This window comes from Lepidochelys olivacea (assembly GCF_965140295.1).
Source record: "Lepidochelys olivacea isolate rLepOli2 genome assembly, chromosome: 3".
Classification (NCBI taxonomy): domain Eukaryota; kingdom Metazoa; phylum Chordata; order Testudines; family Cheloniidae; genus Lepidochelys; species Lepidochelys olivacea.
The window spans coordinates 46,467,959-46,490,276 of NC_140413.1; the positions used below are offsets into that span (position 1 = coordinate 46,467,959).

A 22,318-nucleotide genomic window follows, 5' to 3' on the forward strand; every position below is an offset into this window, starting at 1 on the left:
ATCTGAAAGCCTCAGTAGCTTTTTATTGTATCATTAAAATTGCTATGATAAATATTCGAATTGACTTTATTTGTACATTTTATTGTGCTACATCTTAAATAAGTGAACACTGGCTTTATTAAGTTAAGTAAACTCTGTTAAACTGAATATAATGCTGTGGAAAGTACCAGATTTAACATATGTTGGAGAAAGTAGTCTCTCAAATGCAGTGCAAATACAACACGAACAGTTGCATTGTAAGGTTTCTCATGATGCCACTCTCAATGTTCCTGGACTGTGGCATACATATCAGACCAATTCAATCTCCATATATATTAAATTCTTGACACTTCTGCTGAGACTTGAAACAATGGTGTCAGTTTTGATTGTGTCCACTAGGAACTGGACCAAGACTGCTAACTTATCCCATGTAGACAACTGAATAGCCTTTAAGTTCAGAACGCAGGTTTAATATACCTAGTGCATTCAGATGCAAGTCGATAACTGAAATGAACAGACTTAAATTGGATCAAAATAAACCTGTTACTTTCTCAGCACATAATCATTTGGAACTAAACCTTCTTGTAAACGTTTGAATGTTTGACAGGAAGACTTGAGAAACTTACAGCGAGCAAATTCTTTGTCCGGTTTGTATTGTTAGCGAGAATATTTTGAAGGCCAAAGAAACTGGCTACTGTAAACTTCAATTCTTCTTCGAGTGCTTGTTCATGTCCATTCCAATTAGGTGAGCCTGCATCGCGTGCATGAGTGTCAGAAACGTTTCCCCTTAGCAGGCCCCACCGGGAGTGGTGCCACTGCGCCGTGCATCTATACCCCTGCCACCCGACCCCCTCCGGTTCCTTCTTGCCATCCGTGGCAGCGTTGGAACAACCTCTCTCTCGGATGAGAACAATCCTTTAGCCTTTCTCATAGATAGCTGTTATCAGTTAGTTAGCATACCTTTGTTCTGGACACTTAAATGATTAGGTGCTTGGAGGTTTCCAGCACCCGCTTCAGGCCCACGGGGTGAAGGCTTGTGCCACGTGCTGCAGGCCTATGCCAGTTAGTGACCCCACGGCTCGTGTCTACGTTGCCAGGGGGAAGAACATCAAACTGAGCCGTGTAAGATTTGCAAGGCGTTCAAGCCAAGAACAAAGAAAGAAAGAGACTTTTGTTTAAAGCAGTTGTTGATGGAAGCCGCATTGCAGCCACCGGGCCTGGAGCGCCTGACGCCGGCTCCAGGTTCCTCAGTGCGTAGTGTCCCGGAGCCGTCGGGAGACCCGGCACCGGCTAAATACTGAAAGCTGTCGGCCCCAGAGCACCAGACTAGGCCCCAGCACCACTCGTCCTCTATGGCGCAGACAAAAGGAAGGCGCAGATGTTCCCCACATAGAAGCACCAATAAGAGTGGGAAGGCCACTGTACCGGCGCTGGCATCTGTGGCTTGAGCACCACAAGTCCCACCGAGCCCAGGCCTAAGTGAGCTCAATGCGGACGATGGGCTCGAGGATTTAATGGATCAGCCCTCCACGCCTCACACCTTTGAGTCTGCAAAGGACCTCATTGAGCTGTCGGCAACGAGCTCCCTCCTGTATAGGGAGAATCCTCCGGCACCCATGCCACGGGTGCCGTTGAGGGGTAAGCCGGCAATGGTGTGCCATTAGAGGACACCATCCCAGCATCGCTCCGGAGTTGGTCCCAGGCGAGCTCTGCCTCTGCGGACTCCCAGTTACCCACGGCTCAGAAGGAAGTCGCATTACCGGGAGTGGGTCGGCGCGAGGAAGTAACGGAAGAGTCATGACGCTCTCTGGCACCGATTAGAGACTGGCACTGGGAGGAGTTGAGACGGCCCTTGCTGGAGGACTCCCGCAGACGCCGATCCCGGTCCTGAGAACGCCAGTGCCGGTCCCGGGGATATCGGTGCCCCGTTCCGTTAGGAGCCATTCATTGACCTCCCGCCAGCACAGATCATCGGCACCACAGTGGCCTTTGCAGTCAGTGTCACTGCAGTCTGGCGCCGACTCCAGCCATTACAGTTACTCACACCGTGCTCCGGACAGCAAGGACCCTCAGACGGGGTGGTACCCCCAATGGGAGCCGCCAGGTCATTGGCCTTTCTGGACTCCTTGGGCCTATCAACAGTGCCAAGGGGCCCCATCCAGGGCGAGCTACTCGTTGCAGCGGTCCCGTTTCCCGCACCGACGCCCGACAGCACCAGAAGCTACAGTATCCAGGCCTCCAGCATCCCCCCAGGATAAACCAGAGAGACCAGCACCAACTCCGGTGTCACCCCGAGGTCTCCCAGCCTGAGCCAGAGGCCCCTCCCATGGGAGAAGGGGAGAGGAGGACCAGCCAGAGCGGACTGAGCAGCTGCTAACCTCCTCGTCATCCCCGGATGAGGTGGTGGCAGGAACAGCGGTGTCTGGCCCTCCACCCTTAGACCACAGAGCCCGCCAGGAGTTACTGCGTAGGGTCACCCAGAACTTGGGGTTGCAGGCTGAGGAGATGGTTGAGCAGGAGGACCCCATGGTGGACATTTTGAGCCCTGAAGGTCCATCTAGAATAGTGCTCCCGCTCATTAAGACCATCCAATTGAATTATAAGACTATATGGCAGACCCCGGCGTCCAGCGCTCCAACGGCCAAAGGTGTGGAGCACAAGTACTTTGCCCCGTCAAAGGCTACGAATTCTTGTTCTGCCACCCAAGTCCATGCTCCCTGGTGGTCTCAGTGGTGAACGAAAGGGAGCGCCCTGGTCAACAGGCCCTGGCACCTAAGGCCAAGGAGGCAAAACGCCTGGACCTTTTTGGCAGAAAGGTGTACTCATCAGGGGGCCTTCAGTTGAGGATTGCTAACCAGCAGGCCATCCTCAACAGGCATAATTTTAACTCCTGGGCAGCGGTGGGGAAGTTTAAGGACAACCTCCTGCAAGGTTCCCAACAGGAGTTTACGGCCCTGGTATATGAGGGCAAGGCAGTAGCTAAGACCTGTCTCCAGGCCTCCCTGGATTCAGCAGACACGGCGGCCAGAACAATCGCATCGGGGGTGGTCATGAGGCGCTCTGCCTGGCTGCAGGAGTCAGGCCTGCCATCTGAGGTCCAGAGTACGCTTCAGGACCTCCCCTTTGAAGGGTCTGGGCTCTTTTCGGACCAGACAGACGCGCGGCTGCATAACCTCAAGGACTCAAGGGCTACACTTAAGTCGCTGGGTATCCACACACTGGTGACGCAGAGGAAGCCCTTTAAGCTGCAGCCTCCGCCTCAGCGCCAGTACCAGCCTCGTCATAGGCATGAACCTTACCATAGGTGATAACAGGGATAATAGGCGATGACGCAATAATAACAATAATGCTCCAGGTCAGAACCATGGTCAGCACAAATCCCAGCCGGGCACTAAACCAGGCTTTTGAAGGTGTGCTCAAGGACAGCATACCAAACCAGTCACCAGATCTGTCTCCTTGTTTCCTGAACCGCCTGGTCCATTTCTCCTGAGCATGGTCCAGCATTACGTCGGACCATTGGGTCTTACGCATGATACGGAACAGGTACTCGCTGCAATTCTCTTCCTTCCCTCCCTCCCACCTCCCTTCCCTGTCCTCCTTCAGGGACCCCTCTCACGAGCATCTCCCAGAGAGCAAGGTTCTCTCGCTGCTGGAGTCATGGGCAGTAGAGGCGGTGCCGCACGGCCTAAGGGGGAAAGGTTTCTACTTCCGGTACTTCCTCATCACAAAGGCCAAAGGGGGCCTTCATCCCATTTTAGACCTGCACAGGCTCAACAAGTTCCTGGTCAAGGTCCGGTTCTGCATGGTCTCTCTGGGCACCATCAACCCTTCCCTGGATCTGGGAGGCTGGTATGCTGCCCTCAACATGAAGGACGCATACTTTCATCTCGCCATCCACCCAGCACATCGGCAGTTCCTGCGCTTCACCATGGGCCAAGAACATTACCAGTTTGCGGTTCTCCCATTCGGTCTAGCCATGGCCCCACGGGTGTTCACAAAATGCATGGCGGTGGTGGTGGCCTTCTTACGGAGGCAGGGGATCTGGGTTTACCCGTACCTCGACAATTGGCTCCTGGGGGGTCGAGCTGAAGCCGAAGTGCGGGGCTACGTGGAGGTGTCCCTGAGATTGTTCCGTGAGCTAGGGCTCCTGGTCAATGTCCCCAAGCTCACTCTCATGCCCATGCAGAAAGTGGAATTCATAGGGACGGCCCTGGATGTGGTGCAGGCCAGGGCAAGCATTCCAGTGTCCTGATTCTGGGCTATCCAGCAAGTGGTGGCCTCCTTGCACCAGTTTCCAATGGCAACGGCCAGGTGCTGCCTGCGGCTGCTGGGCCACATGGCAGTATGCACGCACGTGGTCAGGCATGCCAGACTGAGACTCAGGACTCTGCAGGCGTGGCTCGCTCGGGTGTACTGCCCAGGCAGGGACCCCCTTGGACTTGGTAGTGACAGCCCCAAGAGACATGCTAGACTCCCTGCTGTGGTGGCAGTCCCAGCCTGTGGTTTGCGAAGGCATCCCCTTTGCCTCCCCACAACCGGACCTGATGCTGGTGACGGACGCGTCAGACCACAGATGGGGGGCTCACTTGGGGGACCTCAGGGCTTGTGGTCCGGAGCAGAGCGGTCGCTCCATATCAATGTGAAGGAGCTCAGGGTAGTCCATCTAGCCTGCCAGACCTTTCACGCCACTCTGAGTGGTCACAGCGTGACCGTTCTGACAGACAACACTACTGCCATGTCCTATATAAACAAGCAGGGTGGGGTCCGTTCCTCGCTGCCTTGTCACGAGGCTATCCTCCTCTGGGACTTTTGTATAGCCCACGCCATTCACTTCTAGGCGTCGTATCTCCCATGGGTGCGAAACGAGCTGGCGGACTACCTCAGCAGGTCCATATCGCATGCACGAGTGGACGCTCAGAGCGGACGTCGTACTTTTGCTCTTCCACAGGTGGGGGTTTCCTCGGGTAGACCTGTTTGCCACCAGGGCCAACACCCAGTGCCCGCACTTCTGCTAGTTCCAGGGCCACAGCCCGGGCTCAGTCACGGACGCATTTACAATCCCGGGGGGAGGGGGCTTGATGTATGCTTTTCCTCTGCTCCCCTTGGTACACAAGGTCCTGCTCAAGGTACACAGGGACAGGGCAGTGGTGGTCCTCATCGCCCTGGCGTGGCACCGCCAGCACTGGTACACAATGCTCCTAGAGCTGTTAGTGGAGGCCCCAGTAGTCCTGACCCTACACCGGGACCTCATCACGCAGGACGGCGGGTGGCTTCTCCACCCCAACCTGCAATCACTACACTTGACAGCATGGAAGCTCTGTGGCTAAATGCCTTGGAGAGCCAGTGCTCCCTTCCTGTGCAGCAGATTCTGCTTGGCAGTAGGAAGCCCTCTACCAGGGCTACTTATGTGGCCAAGTGGAAAAGGTTCTTGCATTGGTGTGAGCCCCGACAGGTGCAGCTGTGCCAGACCCCAGTGCAAGCCATCCTCAAGTACCTCCTGCACCTCAAGCAGCAGGGGCTGGCCCCGTCCTCACTCAGAGTACACCTAGCGGCCATCTCCGCCTTCCATCCGGGGTTTTTGGGTGGCTCGGTCTTTTCCCTCCCAGTGGTGGGATGGTTCCTTAAAGGATTGGAGAGGATGTTTCCGTACTCATGCCCTGCAGTCCCTCTTTGGAACCTTAACTTGGTCCTCTCTAAGCTCATGGGACCCCCGTTCGAGCCCCTCGCTACCGGCTCCCTCCACTTTTCCTGGAAGGTGGCATTTCTGGTGGCCATTACCTCGGCCAGAAGGGTGTCTGAGCTGAGGGCTCTCACCTCTGAGCCACCATATACAGTGTTTCACAAGGATAAGGTGCAGCTCCGACCGCACCCCAAGTTTCTCCCTAAGGTGGTCTCGCAATTCCATTTGGGCCAGGACATTTGTCTGCTGGTGTTTTTTCCAGAACCCCATACGGACCCGAGTCACCGCAGCCTACACACCCTGGATGTCCGTCGAGCGCTGGCATTCTGTTTGAACGTACCAAGCGCTTTCCTAAATCCACGCAGCTGTTCGTGGCCGTAGCCAAGAGGATGAAAGGCCTCATGGTGTTGACGCAGATCTCGTCTTGGATTATAAGCTGCATCTGGGCGTGCTATGAGCTCGCAGGTGTTCCGGCCCCGGCGGTCACAGCCCACTCAACCAGGGCGCAAGCGACTTCCACGGCTTTCCTGGCACAGGGCCCGATCCAGGAGATCTGCAGAGCAGCCATCTGGTCCTCGGAGCACACCTTCACAACCCACTACGCAGTCAACCAGCAGGCCAGAGAGGACGCAGCAGTTGGCAGAGCGGTCCTCCAATCAGTTGTTCCGTGACTCCTACCCTCCTCCAGAGGTAAGCTTGTGATCCACCTAAGGTGGAATGGACGTGAACAAGCACTTAAAGAAGAAAAAATGGTTACTTACCTTCTCGTAACCGTTGTTGTTTGAGATGTATTGTTCATGTCCATTCCACCACCCACCCTCCTACCCCTCTGTTGGAGTCACCGGCAAGAAGGAACTGGAGGGGGACGGGTGGCAGGGGTATATATGCACGGCGCAGTGGCGCCACTCAGGGGCCCCACCGGCCCGACGGGAGCCGCTAAGGAAAAAAGTTTCCAAAGCTCGTGCACGCGATGCGAGCACACCTAATGTGGAATGGACGTGAACAACACATCCCGAAGAACAACAGTTACAAACAGTTACTCTGTCTGGCACACAGGATGGAGCAGTCCATCCAGCTGCTCTCCAAAGCCACTCCCAAGATAGGGTAAGAGCCTGTACCATCAACTCTGGTTCTGGCCATGAGGTGTCTGTTGAGTCCAATACCAATGACATTGGCACCAGCACTGACTACCTCCACTCTGATGACATACTAGGCAGCATGGGCACTTACTGCATCAAACCTTTTTTGCCTCTCAGTCTTGGACTCTACACTGGTTCAGGAGTTCTCTGGTGCCATGGCTTCTACTGTCTCATCCTATGTTGTGCCATTGTCACCTTCTGGTTGCATCACAGAGCTTTGGGTTCATCAGCACCACAGCTCGCACCGCCAGGGCCTCAGACAGTAGAGACTGATGCAGGGTCCGGCACCAAAGGTCCCACTGATGCTGGTGCATCCTTTGGCACCATTGTTGTCTTGGCAGTAGATCCTTTTGAGTTAAGTACTGTCCTTAGCCTTGGTACTGGCACCTCTCCCAGAATCAGATGGGAGTGTGTTTCATTTGGTACCACAGGTGCCAATCCCCCCATTCCTCTTCAGCACTGATGCTACCCCATATTGGACATCAGAAGTGTCTGACCATTTGTTTGCTCCATTGGGGCTGGTTCCCTCATTGTCCCCAGAGAATCTCCAAGACTCCTCCAGAACAGATAGGCACCAGAGATAACCTTTGGCTCACCATCGGTACCGAGATTTGACATCTGTCCCACAGCTGAGGCAGGAGCTCTTGGCCTGGTGCCTGGTGGTTACTAATGCCTTGTCTGTATGCCCAGTGGCCTTCTTGGAATCTTTGGGATGCTCCTTGGTCTATGAGGTCCTACTCCTTGCCTCTCTGCAGAATGAGATCCTGCTCCCAAACCATGTCAGCTGCAAGTGACTGCTGAGCCCTTTCACCCTGGACCTCTGGGGCTCTTCCCACTGTGGTGCAAGAATAGGATCCATCCAAACCACCTCATCCTACCTGGACAACTCTACTGTGCCAGAATCATCTTCCTCTGTGCCAGAAGACTTTAAGCCATATTCACACCTCCAGAGGTGTATGGCTTGGGTATCCAGGAAGATTCCTGCAGGAGAATTACTCATAAACTGTTGAATATTCTCAAATTATTAGCTCCAGGGAGAGTAACCCTCTCAATAAATGAAGCTCCTTTTGAAGTCTGCAAAGGCCTTCTGGAATTATCCAGCTTCATTGTCTTCTGTGGTGAAGTATTTGGAGAAGCGGTACTTTTTTCCACATGAAGGGTTTTGTGGGTTTCTACTCCCACCTGGCCCCTAACTCTTTGGTGGTAACTGTGGCAAATGGCAGGGCACAACAGAGAAGGTATAAGTCCATGCCTAAGGATGAAGAGCCCAAAAGGATGGACTTGATGGAGAGGAATATTTATATCTCCTGTTCCCTGCAAATGCACATCACAGACTAGTAGGCATTGCTCTCTAAATATGATTTTGTCAATTGGGTGGCCATGTCTAAGATCATGGATAAGTTACCAGAACCTTCCATAGAAGAGTTTAATGTCTCATCCAGAATTATGATATTGGCTGTGACCATGAGGAGGACCTCATGGCTGCAGGATTTGGTCATTGCACCCAGTGTGCAGCAGACCATTGGGGGATTTAAAGTTTTGATGCCTGGGTTTTGTTTTTAGAGAAAACTGACAAAATTTTGCACTCCTTTTTTTAAAAGACTCCCAAGCTACTTTGTTCTTTCGGAGCCTATACTCCAGCCATGGAGAGACGCCACGATAGCGGTCAGCAGCAGCAGCAATACCATCTGCAGATTTTTTTCTGGACAGTCCTACCTTCCTGTAAGGCAGCTGGACTATTTCTGGAAGGGCCACAGATCCCAGAGGAGCAGGTCTTCTGGTTCTGAGCTTAACCAGCCAGCTCTCCGTGTCCCCCTTCTCCTCCACCCCCCGCATCCAGTAAGTGCCCATTTTGACTTGTGTGTCCAGGACTGAGCCGCTGGTGGCCTCTCCTCCATCCCCTCTGTTCAGGGACTTGTTGGCTTGTTTTTGTGGTGTTTGGCTTGACTTGAACTGGGTCCTAAGCACTGTCACATCAGGTTGTGCCAGATAGTTTCTCTCCATCCTTCCTCCCCACCCCATCCGTCTTCAGGGACCTGTCTCACATGAAACTGCTCCTTCAGCAGGTTCAGTCTCTACTGACTCTGAAGTCTGGCAAGGAGGTTCCCTTGCAGCACTGGGGGCAGGTTCTAAGCATTGGTATTTCCTGGTCTGCAGGACCAAGGAAGGGATGAGAGCTGTCCTGGACCACTACAATTTCAGCATGTATGGCTAACCTAACAACTATCCTTCCAACCTTTAATCATGACTAGTTTTTTGCCCTCAACCTGCAGGACACTTATTTTCTTGTAGTAATCTTTCCAAGCCATAGGAGGTTCCTCGGGTTTGTCATAGATGGCTGGCACTACCAGTTTACCATGCTGACTTTCAGCATGTCTTTTGGTCCCCAGGTTTTTACCAAATGCCATGACTTGGTAACATCATACCTTAGGAAAAGGGTAATTCATATCTTCCTGTATTGGGACGATTGGTTACTGAGATGCAAGTCCAGAGAGGAAGTCCTCTGGCATGTCCATTTCACATTACTACTCAGTCGTTCAGGTCTCATCCTAAATGACAAGAAGTCAACACTGGTTCCAGCTCCAAGAATCAAGTCCATTGGGGCCCTGAGAGCATTTGAGAGCATTTCTACTGACTAAGAAATTCCAGGAAATTTGCCATCTATATCTGGAGTTTCACTCTCAATTCTCAACCACAGTCCAAGTATCTCTGAGATTGCTAGGGCATATAGCTGCATGCACAAGCTGGTCCAAGATACCAGGCTGCACCTGCATCCTCTTCAGATGTGGCTGAAGTTGGTCTATCATCTCAGTTCTCATCCTTTTGGACAGACTGGTCCAACTTCCTCCACCAGTCCTGGACTGGACAGGTTGGGGAGTGCATCTGGGGTCACTGAAAGTTCAAGGCCTATGGTCTGAACTGGAAGCTTCTCTGTATATCAGTGTCCTGGAGCCTCCTGCCATCTATGCTGCCTGTCGGCCCCTTTGAGATCACATCAGAGACTAGGCAGTGCACATCCTTACAGACAATACTGTGGTGATGTATTTATATGAACGGACTGGAGAGCATGCTCCAGCATGCTGTGTCAGGAAGTGATCAGGCTCTGGCAGTTTTTTGCATTGGGGAAGATGCACGGTCAATCACTTACCTTGGATCCAGAATCACCTGGTGGATCACCTCAACATATATTTTTCCCTGAATCACAAAAGGTTGCTAAAGCCCAGTCTCCTGCAGTTCATTTTTGCAATTTGGAGCATCCCAACAATCAACTTGTTCATCATAAGAGACAACAAGAAACGTCAGCTGTTTTGCTTCCAAAGGGGGTCTCAGTTTGGTCTCATTTTCACTTGAGCTGGGAATCAGCACTCCTGTATGTATTTGCTCCAATTCCAATCATCCTGCAGGACGTTCTCAAGCTGAAATTGGACTGTGTCAAGCTCATTCTCATTGTCCCAGCCACGCTGGAGCAATGTTGGTTCTCCAACCTCCTTGCATTATTGGTTCAGCCTCTCATATCCCTTCCTCCTTATCCTGATTGCCTGACTCCAGTATCTTGGTGTGTTCCCTTCCCTGCATCTCACAGCATAGATGCTGCATAGTTAAATGATGAGGAGGAGCAATTTTGGAGGTGGTCCAGCAAGCCTTGCTCAATAGAAGACAGCCCTCCACAAGAGCAACCTATTTTGGCCAAGTGGAAGCAGTTCTCAATATGGTCATTAGCCTGGCAAGTTCGTCCAGAACATCTTGGAGTATGTGTTACATGTTCAGTCTTCTGGTCTTACATTTAGTTCATTGAGAGCTCACCCGTTGGCATTTTCAGCCTTTCATCTGCCCATCCATTGGAAGTTGGTGTTTTCAAGAACCTCACTGCCATGGGGTTTGAAAAGAGTCACTCGTCTCCACCTGCCAGTGAAAGAGACAATTCATTTGCGTGACCATAATGCTGTCCTAGTGGCTCCTATAGGGCCTCTGAGGCTCTGACAACTTTTCTCCCTTCTGTGTTAGAAAACTGCCTTTCTTGTAGCAATAACGTGTGCAAGGAGGATGGGTGAGTTGTAGGCTTTGATAGTGGAACCCCCTATATGCAATTTTCTAAAGAGACAAAGCAATCCTGCATCTGCACCATAAGTTTTTATCCAAAGTGGTTTCCCATTTGCACGCGAACCAAGGGCCACATTCAACCCCAGAGGAACAATGTCTTCACACATTGAATGTCTGACGATGTTTAGCTTTTTATCTAGGTATGACCAAACTTTTCCGCTCTCATCTTCTTTGTTTATATGCAAACCAAATGAAGCGTCAAGGGGTCTCTTCACAGATGATCTCCAGGTGTATAACTTCCTGTTTCATGCATACAGCATGTAAAGTAGCCCAGGCTACGTCTCCTCAAAGGGTGTTAGCTCATTCTAACAGAGCCTGGGGAATGTTGACTGCGTTTGAGTGACATTCCTATATTGGACGCTTGCAGGGTTGCCACTTGGTCCTCAGTGCATATTTTTACAAGTCAGATGCAAACTTTGGGAGTGAGTCCTGCTGTCCTTTTTGAAATAGACGTTACACCACCTCCTGCCAGTACTGCTTGTGAGTCACCTAAGTAGACTACACACCTGCATCTACCTGAAGAAGAGAAAACTGTTACCTAACTGTTTTTCAAGATGTGATGCACCCACCCTCCATCCCCACTGCATCAGTGTCTAGACTTCTGATGTTTGGTGTGAAAGGACTGAGGGAGTCAGGGCAATGCAGCCCTTATGAGATTGGGGAGGGATTCATGAGCACTGTTCCTATGCATCCTGCTAGGCAAAGTTCTCTGGCTCCAGTTCACTGGGTGAAAACGCACTGAAATAGAATTGTATCTTCATCACATTTCAAAGAGCAACTTTGAGGTAGGTACTTACTCACAGGTAGGTAACCATTTTTTATGAACATTATTAAATGTTTGTAATAATTATAATTACTTTGCATGCATTTTAAATCACTAAAACATCAGTAAAAGGTTTGAGTAGGGTATGCTTTCTTGCATTTTCCCACTGAGTGGTGAGTTGCAATACTGCTTTGTTCAAATGCTCCAAGTCAGGTTTATACAAAATCAATATTACAGACTCAAAATGTTGGGTATATCAGGTTAACACTTACTGTAACTTTCCATTTCCTTCAGAATTTAACATGAACTCTGTATAATTTGTCCAGTTCCAATATAAAGTACATAGGTAATGCATTTCATAGTCTGATCTGGTCCCAAGTAGCCCAGGTTTGACCCTCAAAGCATGTTTATTTGCATGGTCTGCTACAGATAATGGGATTTGATAGGGATTAGGTTTACATGGAGTAAGGACGTTCTGTTTTGCTGGAGGCAGAGTTTTGCTTGTCATGGGTATGTTGCTATTTAATTTTATTTGTTAGTTTGTGGCAGGGTTGGCTATAGCCTTTGAATAGGGTGCCGTTTTATTGTTTTGATAATCCAAATATTACAAAAGATCTGAAACTATGGTAGACTGTATAGCTAGAGTCCAGATAAACCTCAGCAAATCTGTTCTAGGATAAACCTTTTGCACTGGAGGAAAGCAAAAATGGTAACTAGTGACATCATAGTCTCCTGTGATGACTGTACCATCCTCCATTGGCAATTGATTAAAAAACATTCTTTCGTCTCTAGACTCTGGATGAGTAATCACAGAAGATTAGGGTTGGAAGAGACCTCAGGAGGTCATCTAGTCCAACCCCAATTAAATCATCCCAGCCAGGGCTTTTTCAAGCCAGGCCTTAAAAACGTCCAAGGATGGAGATTCCACCACCTCCCTAGGTAACCCATTCCAGTGCTTTACCACCCTCCCAGTGAAATAGTTTTTCCTAATATCCAACCTAGATCTCCCGCACTGCAAATTGAGACCATAGCTCCTTGTTCTGTCATCTGCCACCACTGAGAACAGCTGAGCTCCATTCTCTTTGGAACCCCCCTTCAGGTAGTTGAAGGCTGCTATCAAATTCCCCCTCACTCTTCTCTTCTGCAGGCTCAGTAGGCCCAGTTCCCTCAGCCTGTCCTCATAAGTCATGTGCCCCAGCCCCCTAATAATTTAGTTGCCTCCTCTGGACTCTTTCCAATTTGTCCACCTCCTTTCTGTAGTGGGAGGGGGGGCCCAAAACTGGACATAATACTCCAGATGTGGCCTCACCAGTGCCAAATAGAGGGGAATAATCACTTCCCTCAATCTGCTGGCAATGCTCGTACTAATGTAGCTCAATATGCCATTAGCCTCCTTGGCAACAAGGGCACACTGACTCATATCCATCTTCTCGTCTACTGTAATCCACAGATCCTTTTTGGCAGAACTGCTGTTTAGCCAGTAGGTCCCCAGTCTGTAGCGGTGCATGGGATTCTTCTGTCCTAAGTACAGGACTCTGCATTTGTCCTTGTTAAGCCTCATCAGATTTCTTTTGGCCCAATCCTCCAATTTGTCTAGGTCACTCTGGACCCTATCCCTACCCTCCAGTATATCTACCTCTTCCCCTCTCCCCCAGCTTGGTGTCATCCGCAAACTTGCTGAGGGTGCAATCCATCTCATCATCCAGATCATTAACGAAGCTGAACAAAACCGGCCCCAGGACCGACTCCTGGGGCACGCTGCTTGATACTGGCTGCCAACAAGACATTGAGCCATTGAGCCCTACCTGTTGAACCCAATGATCTAACCAGCTTTCTATCCACCTTTTATAGTCCATTCATCCAATCCATACCTTTTTAACATGCTGGCAGGAATACTGTGGGAGACCGTATCAAAAACTTTGCTAAAGTCAAGTATATTACGTCCACCGCTTTCCCCATATCCACAGAGACAGTTATCTCATCATAGAAGGCAATCAGGTTGGTCGGGCATGACTTGCCCTTGATGAATCCATGTTGACCGTTCTTGATCACCTTCCTCTCCTCCAAGTGCTTCAAAATGGATTCCTTGAGGACCTGCTCCATGATTTTTCCAGGGGTGAGGCTGAGGTGAGGCTGACTGGTCTGTAGTTCCCTAGATTCTCCTTCTTCCCTTTTTTAAAGATGGGCACTCTATTTGCCTTTTTCCAGTCGTCCGGGACCTCTCCCGATCACCGCAAGTTTTCAAAGATAATGGCCAATGGCTCTGCAATCACATCAGCCAACTCCCTCAGCACCCTTGGATGCACTGCATCCAGCCCTTGTGCACGTCCAGCTTTTCTAAATAGTCCTTAATCTGTTCTTTCACCACTGAGGGCTGCTCACCTCCTCCCTGCATTGTGCTGCCCAGTGCAGCAGTCTGGGAGCTGACCTTGTCTGTGAAGACTGATGCAAAAAAGGCATTGTGTACTTCAGCTTTTTTCACGTCATAGAATCATAGAATATCAGGGTTGGAAGGGACCCCTGAAGGTCATCTAGTCCAACCCCCTGCTCGAAGCAGGACCAATTCCCAGTTAAATCATCCCAGCCAGGGCTTTGTCAAGCCTGACCTTAAAAACCTCTAAGGAAGGAGATTCTACCACCTCCCTAGGTAACACATTCCAGTGAAAAAGTTTTTCCTAATATCCAATCTAAACCTCCCTCACTGCAACTTGAGACCATTACTCCTCGTTCTGTCATCTGCTACCATTGAGAACAGTCTAGAGCCATCCTCTTTGGAACCCCATTCATCTGTCACTAGGTTGCCTCCCCCATTCAGTAAGGGTCCCATACTTTTCCCTGACAGCCTTCTTGTTGCTAACATATCTGTAGAAACCCTTCTTGTTACCCTTCACATCCCTTGCTAGCTGCAACTCCAGTTGTGCTTTGGCCTTCCTGATTTCACCCCTGCATGCTCAAGCAACATTTTTATACTCCTCCCTAGTCATCTGTTCAAATTTCCACTTCTCGTAAACTTCCTTTTTGTGTTTTAAGCTCACCGAAGATTTCTCTGTTAAGCCAAGCTCGTCGCCTGCCATATTTTCTATTTTTTCTGCACATCGGGATGGTTTGTTCCTGCGCCCTTAATAAGGCTTCTTTAAAATACAGCCAGCTCTCCTGGATTCCTTTCCTCCTCATATTAGTCTCCCAGGGGATCCTGCCCATCAGTTCCCTGAGGGAGTCAAAGTCTGCTTTTCTGAAGTCCAGTGTCCGTATTCTGCTGCTCCTTTCTTCCTTTTGTCAGGATCCTGAACTCGACCATCTCATGGTCACAGCTGCCCAGGTTGCCACCCACTTCTACTTCCCCTACCAATTCTTCCCTGTTTGTGAGCAGCAGGTCAAGAGGAGCACGGCCCCTCGTTGGTTCCTCCAGCGCTTGCACCAGGAAGTTGTCCCCAACACTTTCCAAAAACTTCCTGGATTGTCTGTGCACCGCTGTATTGCTCTCCCAGCAGATGTTACTAGCGTAAAAGAAAACGTTGGGCTGTAATTTGGGTCTTGTCCGACACTCCTTCAAAGGTTCAGGCTCACCCCAAACTCCCTTCCATCTACACACAAATCTGTCTGACTCAGGCCAATAAGTTGGCATAACCCAGCCCCTAGGATCTGGGGGTGAATCCAAGCCAGGTTCTGTTGGACTCTCATTTGTTTTGCAGTGTGAATGCAGTTTGGGTCAGTCTCCCCGGACTCAAGTCCTGAGAGTCCACCAATACTATCCCATGGGCCACTGTTCCTTTCCTTTCCTTTCTATCCCAAGAATAGCCAATCAACTCCTAGGAAACAGAAGCAATCAAGTACAGTCAGTGGTGAGCTGGAGCTGGTTCGCACCGGTTCGCTGGAACCGGTTGTTAAATTTAGAAGCCCTTTCTAAAAGGGCTTCTAAATTTAACAACCGGCCAAAAGTGGCGCCTTAGGCATGAACTCTGTGGGTGCTCCAGGGCTGGATCAGCTCTTCGCGCGGGAAGCTGGGGAGGGCTGAGAAGCAAGTGGCAGCTTTGTGCTCAGGCCCAGGGAGGCAGAGGTAGAGTGGAGGTGAGCTGGGGTGGGGGGGCGCGAGGTGGGCTGCCGGTGCCGCAGCAGGTAACCCCGGGGGGGGCTTGCAGGAGAACCGCTCCCCGCCCCAGCTTGCCTCCGCCTCCCTGGGCCTGAGCGCGAAGCCGCTGCCTGCTTCTCAGCCCTTTCAGGCTTCCTGTGTGAACAGCTGATTCGTGGGAAGCCGGGGCGGAGAAGCAGAGCAGGGCGGCGTATTCGGGGCGGAGGCAGAGCGGAGATGAGCTGGGGTCGGGCGCGGGACGGGGAGCTGCCAGTGGGGGCTCTGCACCCACCAAATATTTCCTGTGGGTGCTCAATGTTCAATGTTCAATGTTGAGAACAGTTCAAACTGTTCAATGGCCATCCCTTTACATAGTGTTTTTCTCCTAACACCACCACTGTAAAGTATAGCTGGTAAGTATTATTTACATTTAATAGAAAGGAAAACCAAGTTGATGCTGGGTCTAATTTCTTACACTAGTGCCTGTAACAGTTGTTTTCCTCTATCATAAATTAGCTGAATACATAACTAAGGAAAACCAGGTTTCAGAGTGGTAGCCGTGTTAGTCTGTATCAGCAGAAAGAACGAGGAGTACTTGTGGCACCTTAGAGACTAACTAATTTATTTGAGCGTAAGTTTTCATGGGTAAAGCCCACTTCATCAGATGCATGCAGCATGCATATCTATATCTTCCTACTGTATTTTCCACTGCATGCATCTGATGAAGTGGGCTTTAGCCCATGTGACACACACACACACACACACACACACAGAGAACTGAAAAAATGGGGATTGCCATACCAACTTTTAACGAGACCAATTGACCAAGATGGCGGTGTGGATTAATATTAACATTTCAATACTGCCATTCTGCTCATGTGTAGTCATAGGGGTAAGGAGTTTGTTAGGCTCAACCTATTAAGTTCAGTAGTCCCATGTGTGAGCACCAAATGCATTCTACATTTCTCAATAGTATATTTTCTGTGGTCTTTGTACAATAACAGATTTTTTTCAACCACTTGAGGTATTTGTAGTGCAAAGTGTGGTTGTATTTTCACAGCTGTGATCTCACGGATGCACTGTGAGATTTTTTGTGTGTAGCTATAGGGCAAGCTTGCCTATTATATTCACTGCCTGGCCTTCATTATATTTAGCTGCTTTCATTATATTCAGCCATAACACAAGAAACCTACAGGTCTGTTTCCTGTAAGATATTAGCTGAAGCATAAGTTAGTATAAGTGTGGTTAAATTGGCCATAACCCTTGGCATAGATTAGTGGTTACCTTTAGATTTTGGGAACTAAGAATAGCTTGCTCAATGGTAGGAGTTAGCATGTTTCAGTAAGTGCTACCGCAAGGAACATGGAAGTAATAACTGCAAATCCACTTAAGTAAAGAGCGATGGGTATGATCAGGAGCTGATATGGCAGTTACGCGTATCAATATGCTAACCTACTATAGAATAAGTACACCTCAGTATTATGTGGGTGAAAAGGCTAAGTATGGGCATGGAGGACTGAGCATGAGAAGATGATGCTCGGGCCCTATAACAGGACAGTCACCATGTGGACTGGGGCTTGATCTTTCCTGGGTTTTTTCCATTGCTGGCTGCTCTTTCTACTGTTTGACTCTTCAACTCATTGAGGAACTTGGACCATTGGACACTGTGGCATGCCAAAGACAGTGCTGGTCCTTTTGTCTCCTACCACTCGGTCCTCAACAAAGGGTGTGAGTATGTAATTCTAAGAGCTTATGCATAGAATGATACCACAGAAAAACAAGATAGAGATAATACAACACTGAGGTTATGTGGCTTGGGTCTTTTCTAGCTTTATCCATTATTTTTGTAAAGATACCTAAGGTTTTACTTTGCTTTCAGTGTAGTCTTTGTCATCCACCCCGAAATTCCCCACAAAATAGTGAACTCCGTAGTGTGTGTTCTGTGTAGCCCAATTCTGGAGGAAGAACCTTATCACAGTCAGATGAATTGGCCATTAATTCAAACATTATTAACCTTAAAAAGGGTCAGGCAACATATGTAAGCTTTGATGCCATGTTCTGTAAGTGGAATACTGTGGATGTACATGTTCAGTTAAGGCTACTCTTTCCTACAACATGAGAGTACAACAGCTGTTATTTTGGGGCTGTCCTTTATTAGGCTCCTCACCATAGTATTTGAACAGTCATGGGGAGTGTTCTCTACTAGTAAAGCAGACGACTAGAAATCTGCACTCTCCTGTTCTGTTCCCATCTCTACCATTAACTTGTTTTGTCCCTAAGGGCAAAGCATTGAACTTCTCTGCCTCCATTCTTCCATCGCAAAAAGGGAGATATTAATGTTTACCGGAGTTGGATGAATCATTTCCTGCAGTTCTTAGTGTGGCTGGTTGATGTGAACCAAGCCAATAACGATACCATCTTGTGCTATGATTCTTTCACATCTCACAACCTAGGTCTGATTAGGCTGCATTGCCACTTTGATAGGAGGGTACTCAGGGAACCCTATGGGCTGGTCTACACCAGGGCTTGAGTAATCACAGAACTCCGTTCCGGCCTTTTTTGCATTCTAGCCTCTGGTACTTTTGGTTCTGTTGCCTACGAGTGACTACTGGAAGTGTTTCAGCACTTTTTTTATTTTTTAGGATCTGATCATTAGTCTACACATAGCTTTTGCACCGATATAACTAAATCAGGGCAACTCTAGTCTAGAATGTGGACTCAATTAGACTGGCATAAACATCTTTAGGATAAACACCACCTTTATGCTGGTATAACTGCATCCACAATAGGAGATTTTCAGTTCATCTATTCGTTTACTGAAATAGGTGCAAAAACTGAGTCAATAAGCTCTAAGGTACCCGTAGAATTGGTGTGGCTGTCGCCTTAATCAGAACCGAAGGACTTTCTGATGCTGGATGCTGAGCCATGGGGTAGGGAGCAAAACACTGTTGGTGTTTGCCATCTTCTGGATGAGATGCCAACCTGGAAGTCTTGATCATCTGTGGTGATTAATGATCTTGTGGCCATTTTGGGTTGTTGTTTTTTTGTAAGTGTAGGAGCATTAACCCTGTGAGCCTAATCAAAATTCCAGTTTGAGTGATTACATTCTGCCTACCTCGTGAAACTTCAGTATCTGTTGGAAATAGCCTCTTCCTGTACCTGAGAATATTGGTGGATTTAGTAATGTTGATGTGTGTGCTGTTCAGGTTAAGAGATTTGTGCACTTTTAAAAAAAATCTGTTTGATTGTAAAGCACTTTGAAATCTTTCTCTCTTTAAAAGAGCTATATTAATGTACAATCCTTTTTGGTTGGTTAGAATGCTACATGCACTGCATACATAAAATGGCAAGGAAGTCTACTCTAGGAAAACACCTTGCAAAACTAAAACCAGTACCATATTTTCACAATTTTTAAAAAATATTTTAAAATATAAATAAACTTATTTTAAAAATAGGGAACAAGCAGGTTGGAATGTGAAATTTGGGCTTTATGAGCTAGGTTATGGATAACAAAATGTGCTTCATTTTGCAAGTTCTACACATCTGAAAATTCTGCCATGTTAACATTCCTTCTGCAAGTCAAAATACAATGTAATTAGCCTACTGCTATGAAGATTGTTTCTCTTTAATCTTAAAATGTAAATGAGTAGATCAGCCATTCTTCTCTTTTGAGTAATTGATTAGGATTTTTTTGTTGTTTTGCATGGATGATTTATAGCGATATGTGGTACTTGCAAACCTTTTTGCCTGTGGAAAACTCATTCCTATAGAGGATTTATTAAAGAGATTTTTTTTTAATATCTGCACACCATTTTATTTGTGCCCTCATGAAGATAGCTTGTCCTCTTAACACACAAGGGTGTGACAAAAAATACTGTTTCATATGGATTGCTAAAGTTAAGATTTTGAGAGTTATTTTCAGTTAAAGTCAAGGATTGGTCCTGGGCAATAAATAAAGATTCACTAAAGCCCATGACCTGTCTGTGACTTTTACTAAAAATGGGGTGGGGGGGCTGATGGGGAATGACTGAAGCCCAAGGGAAGAGGGATGAGAGCCAGGTGGGAGGGAAGCAGTACCTGCTTCCCACAGTGGCTTGGCGCTCCGGGGCAGTAGGTGGGAGTCCCAGGTCCCCACCAATGCCCACGGCAGCTCGGCGCTCTGAGTCCCCACCCACCCACTGGCCGCAACGGCTGAGGCGAAAAATGTTACGGAGGTCTCTGGAAGTCACAGAATTTGTGACTTCCATGACCTCAGTGACATAATCTTATCCTTAGAGATTGCATATGAAGACAGCACAGGGTAGGAGGCAGAGATTAAGAGCCTCTGCAGGGGAAAGGAGGATCACCTAACCTGTTTCTTGTTCATTAAGTAGAAAAGCAGTTTTGCACGTCAACGTGGTGTGCACATGCTGATGAAGGGCATGCAATGGGAACTGTATTTATGTGCATTGTAATGAAATAAACTTTGATGGATATGAGAAAAATGTTTGTTTCAATAATTTATTTTAAATTTCCTGAACGGAACTATATTCCATAAGCAAAATATCTTTGCTATTTTAAAAACGCTTCTTTAAAAAGTTCTGAATACAAAATTAGGAACCAGGGTATCCAATTCTACTCTTGGATTATTTCAAAAATTTCAAAGGTTATGGTCTAAAAGTTAGGCACTTAAATTCATATTTGATATTAGGCACATTAGGTTTGCCATTTCACCTGGGTGTGCCAGAGTTTCTTCTCTGTGTAAAATAGGGATGTGAATGATTATCTTACCTGGGTGTCATAAAGTTAGCTATTGTTTGTAAAATGCTTGGAAAGCAAAAATTGCTGTATTAATGCTAGTATTGTGCCAACAGGTGGCTCTGTCTCAGAGAAAGACATATATTCTATTCGGTCAATAAATGGGGGCTGTTGAAAGATTCAAGTGCTAACGAATATTCAATTATAATACAACACCATCAAGAGACATCTTGATGCATCTTTTCTGGATGCATGTCATTAGTATAACTAAGAATGGACAGCATTGTGTACTCCGGTTGTATGCTTGGTTTTGTACAATGTGGAGAAAGACATGGTTCTGTGCTCCAGGGAGCTTGCAGTCTTTGGGTTTTGAGCCTGCAAGATGCTGAACACTCCCTGTTCTCCATGCAGCACCCTCCATTCTTACTGTACTCAGGTTCATGACCTACATCTCTGCATTATTTATTTATTGATCTATTTTTGCATTGAAAACTTTTATGGAAGAGGAGTGATTTATAAAAAGCGATGAAGAAGTTAAGGCTTGCATTCACATCAGCACACCGGCACAAAGATTTCATTGGCTATGTTTTACTTTGTGGCTCTTTGCAACGCATTCTGGTGATCGATCATGAGGGAACATTGCACAGTCCTGATAGAACGGTGAGCTCTTTTTCTCTGGAACTGCCCGTGTAGCTCAACCTTAGCGATCCTAAATGTGTGTGTATAGAAAAAAACTGCTTAAGGTGGAATTAAATTATTTATGCATATTTTGCATATGCAAAAGATCCCCGGTGATGAAAAAGCTTATGAATGTGAAAAAGATCCTGAATTCCTAATGTGCTTTTGCCCCCAATTCCCTTATTTATCACCATTTATGGCCTGAGCATAAAGTTCAACCTAAAAAACTGATGCTATGAAACTTATTGTACCAAAGAAGAAAATACAAATAGGGAACGCAGACTACCTTGCACTTACATCTTCCAGGCTTATCTTCCCTTCCAAGTTACAGATTGAAATTTAACCTGTATCGAGGACAACCTACTCACTTTCCATATGTGTGTGACAGCAGCACCACCAGCAGTGAGGGTGAAATGAAGCTCTCTCTTTTTGTAACTGACTGAGACCTCTCCACATTCAGTCATAATATTCTCTGTTTACATCTTTCAACTTGCACTCATTTGGGAAAATGGACTTTTTCTGGTCATGCTGAAAAAGTGTTTTCAACATTGTGTGTGTGTTTAAGGAGCTGCCGTTCAGCTTTTAAATGGGATCAGAGACCTACACCTGTGTTTATTTTTACTATCAACGCTGTCTGCTTGCTTTCTAATGGTCTCAGATGCAAAGCAGACAGAGGTCCAATCCCTATGTCCTAACACCCTTTTTGTTGGGGAAGTTCAAATCCATAATTAAACTGCGGCTGAGTCCAATTTCTAATATTTTAAAAAATAACCTCTATAACCTCAAAAAGAAAAGGAGTACTTGTGGCACCTTAGAGACTAACCAGTTTATTTGAGCATAAGCTTTCGTGAGCTACAGCTCACTTCATCGGATGCATACAGTGGAAAATACAGAAGATGTTTGTTTTTATACACACAAATCATGAAAAAATGGGTGTTTATCACTACAAAAGGTTTTCTCTCCCCCCACCCCACTCTCCTGCTGGTAATAGCTTATCTAAAGTGATCACTCTCCTTACAATGTGTATGATAATCAAGGTGGGCCATTTCCAGCACAAATCCAGGGTTTAACAAGAACGTCTGAGGAAGGGGGAGGGTTAGGAAAACAAGGGGAAATAGGTTACCTTGCATAATGACTTAGCCACTCCCAGTCTGTAATCAAGCCTAAGTTAA

At 47.7% G+C, this 22,318-nt stretch overlaps 1 protein-coding gene across 1 annotated transcript in view; it reads left to right on the top strand.

The window, feature by feature from the left end:
- Positions 1 to 3,844: 3,844 nt before the first annotated feature.
- Positions 3,845 to 22,318, top strand: part of LOC311518842 (uncharacterized protein) — a gene marked incomplete at its 5' end in the record, with an annotated part of 51,010 nt that continues 32,536 nt past the window's right edge. Inside the window, 2 exons of the mRNA XM_084624911.1 lie at positions 3,845 to 4,210; positions 4,817 to 4,927. Of these exons, the coding sequence (XP_084481037.1) occupies positions 3,845 to 4,210; positions 4,817 to 4,927 (477 nt within the window). The remainder of the gene's footprint in view (positions 4,211 to 4,816; positions 4,928 to 22,318) is intronic.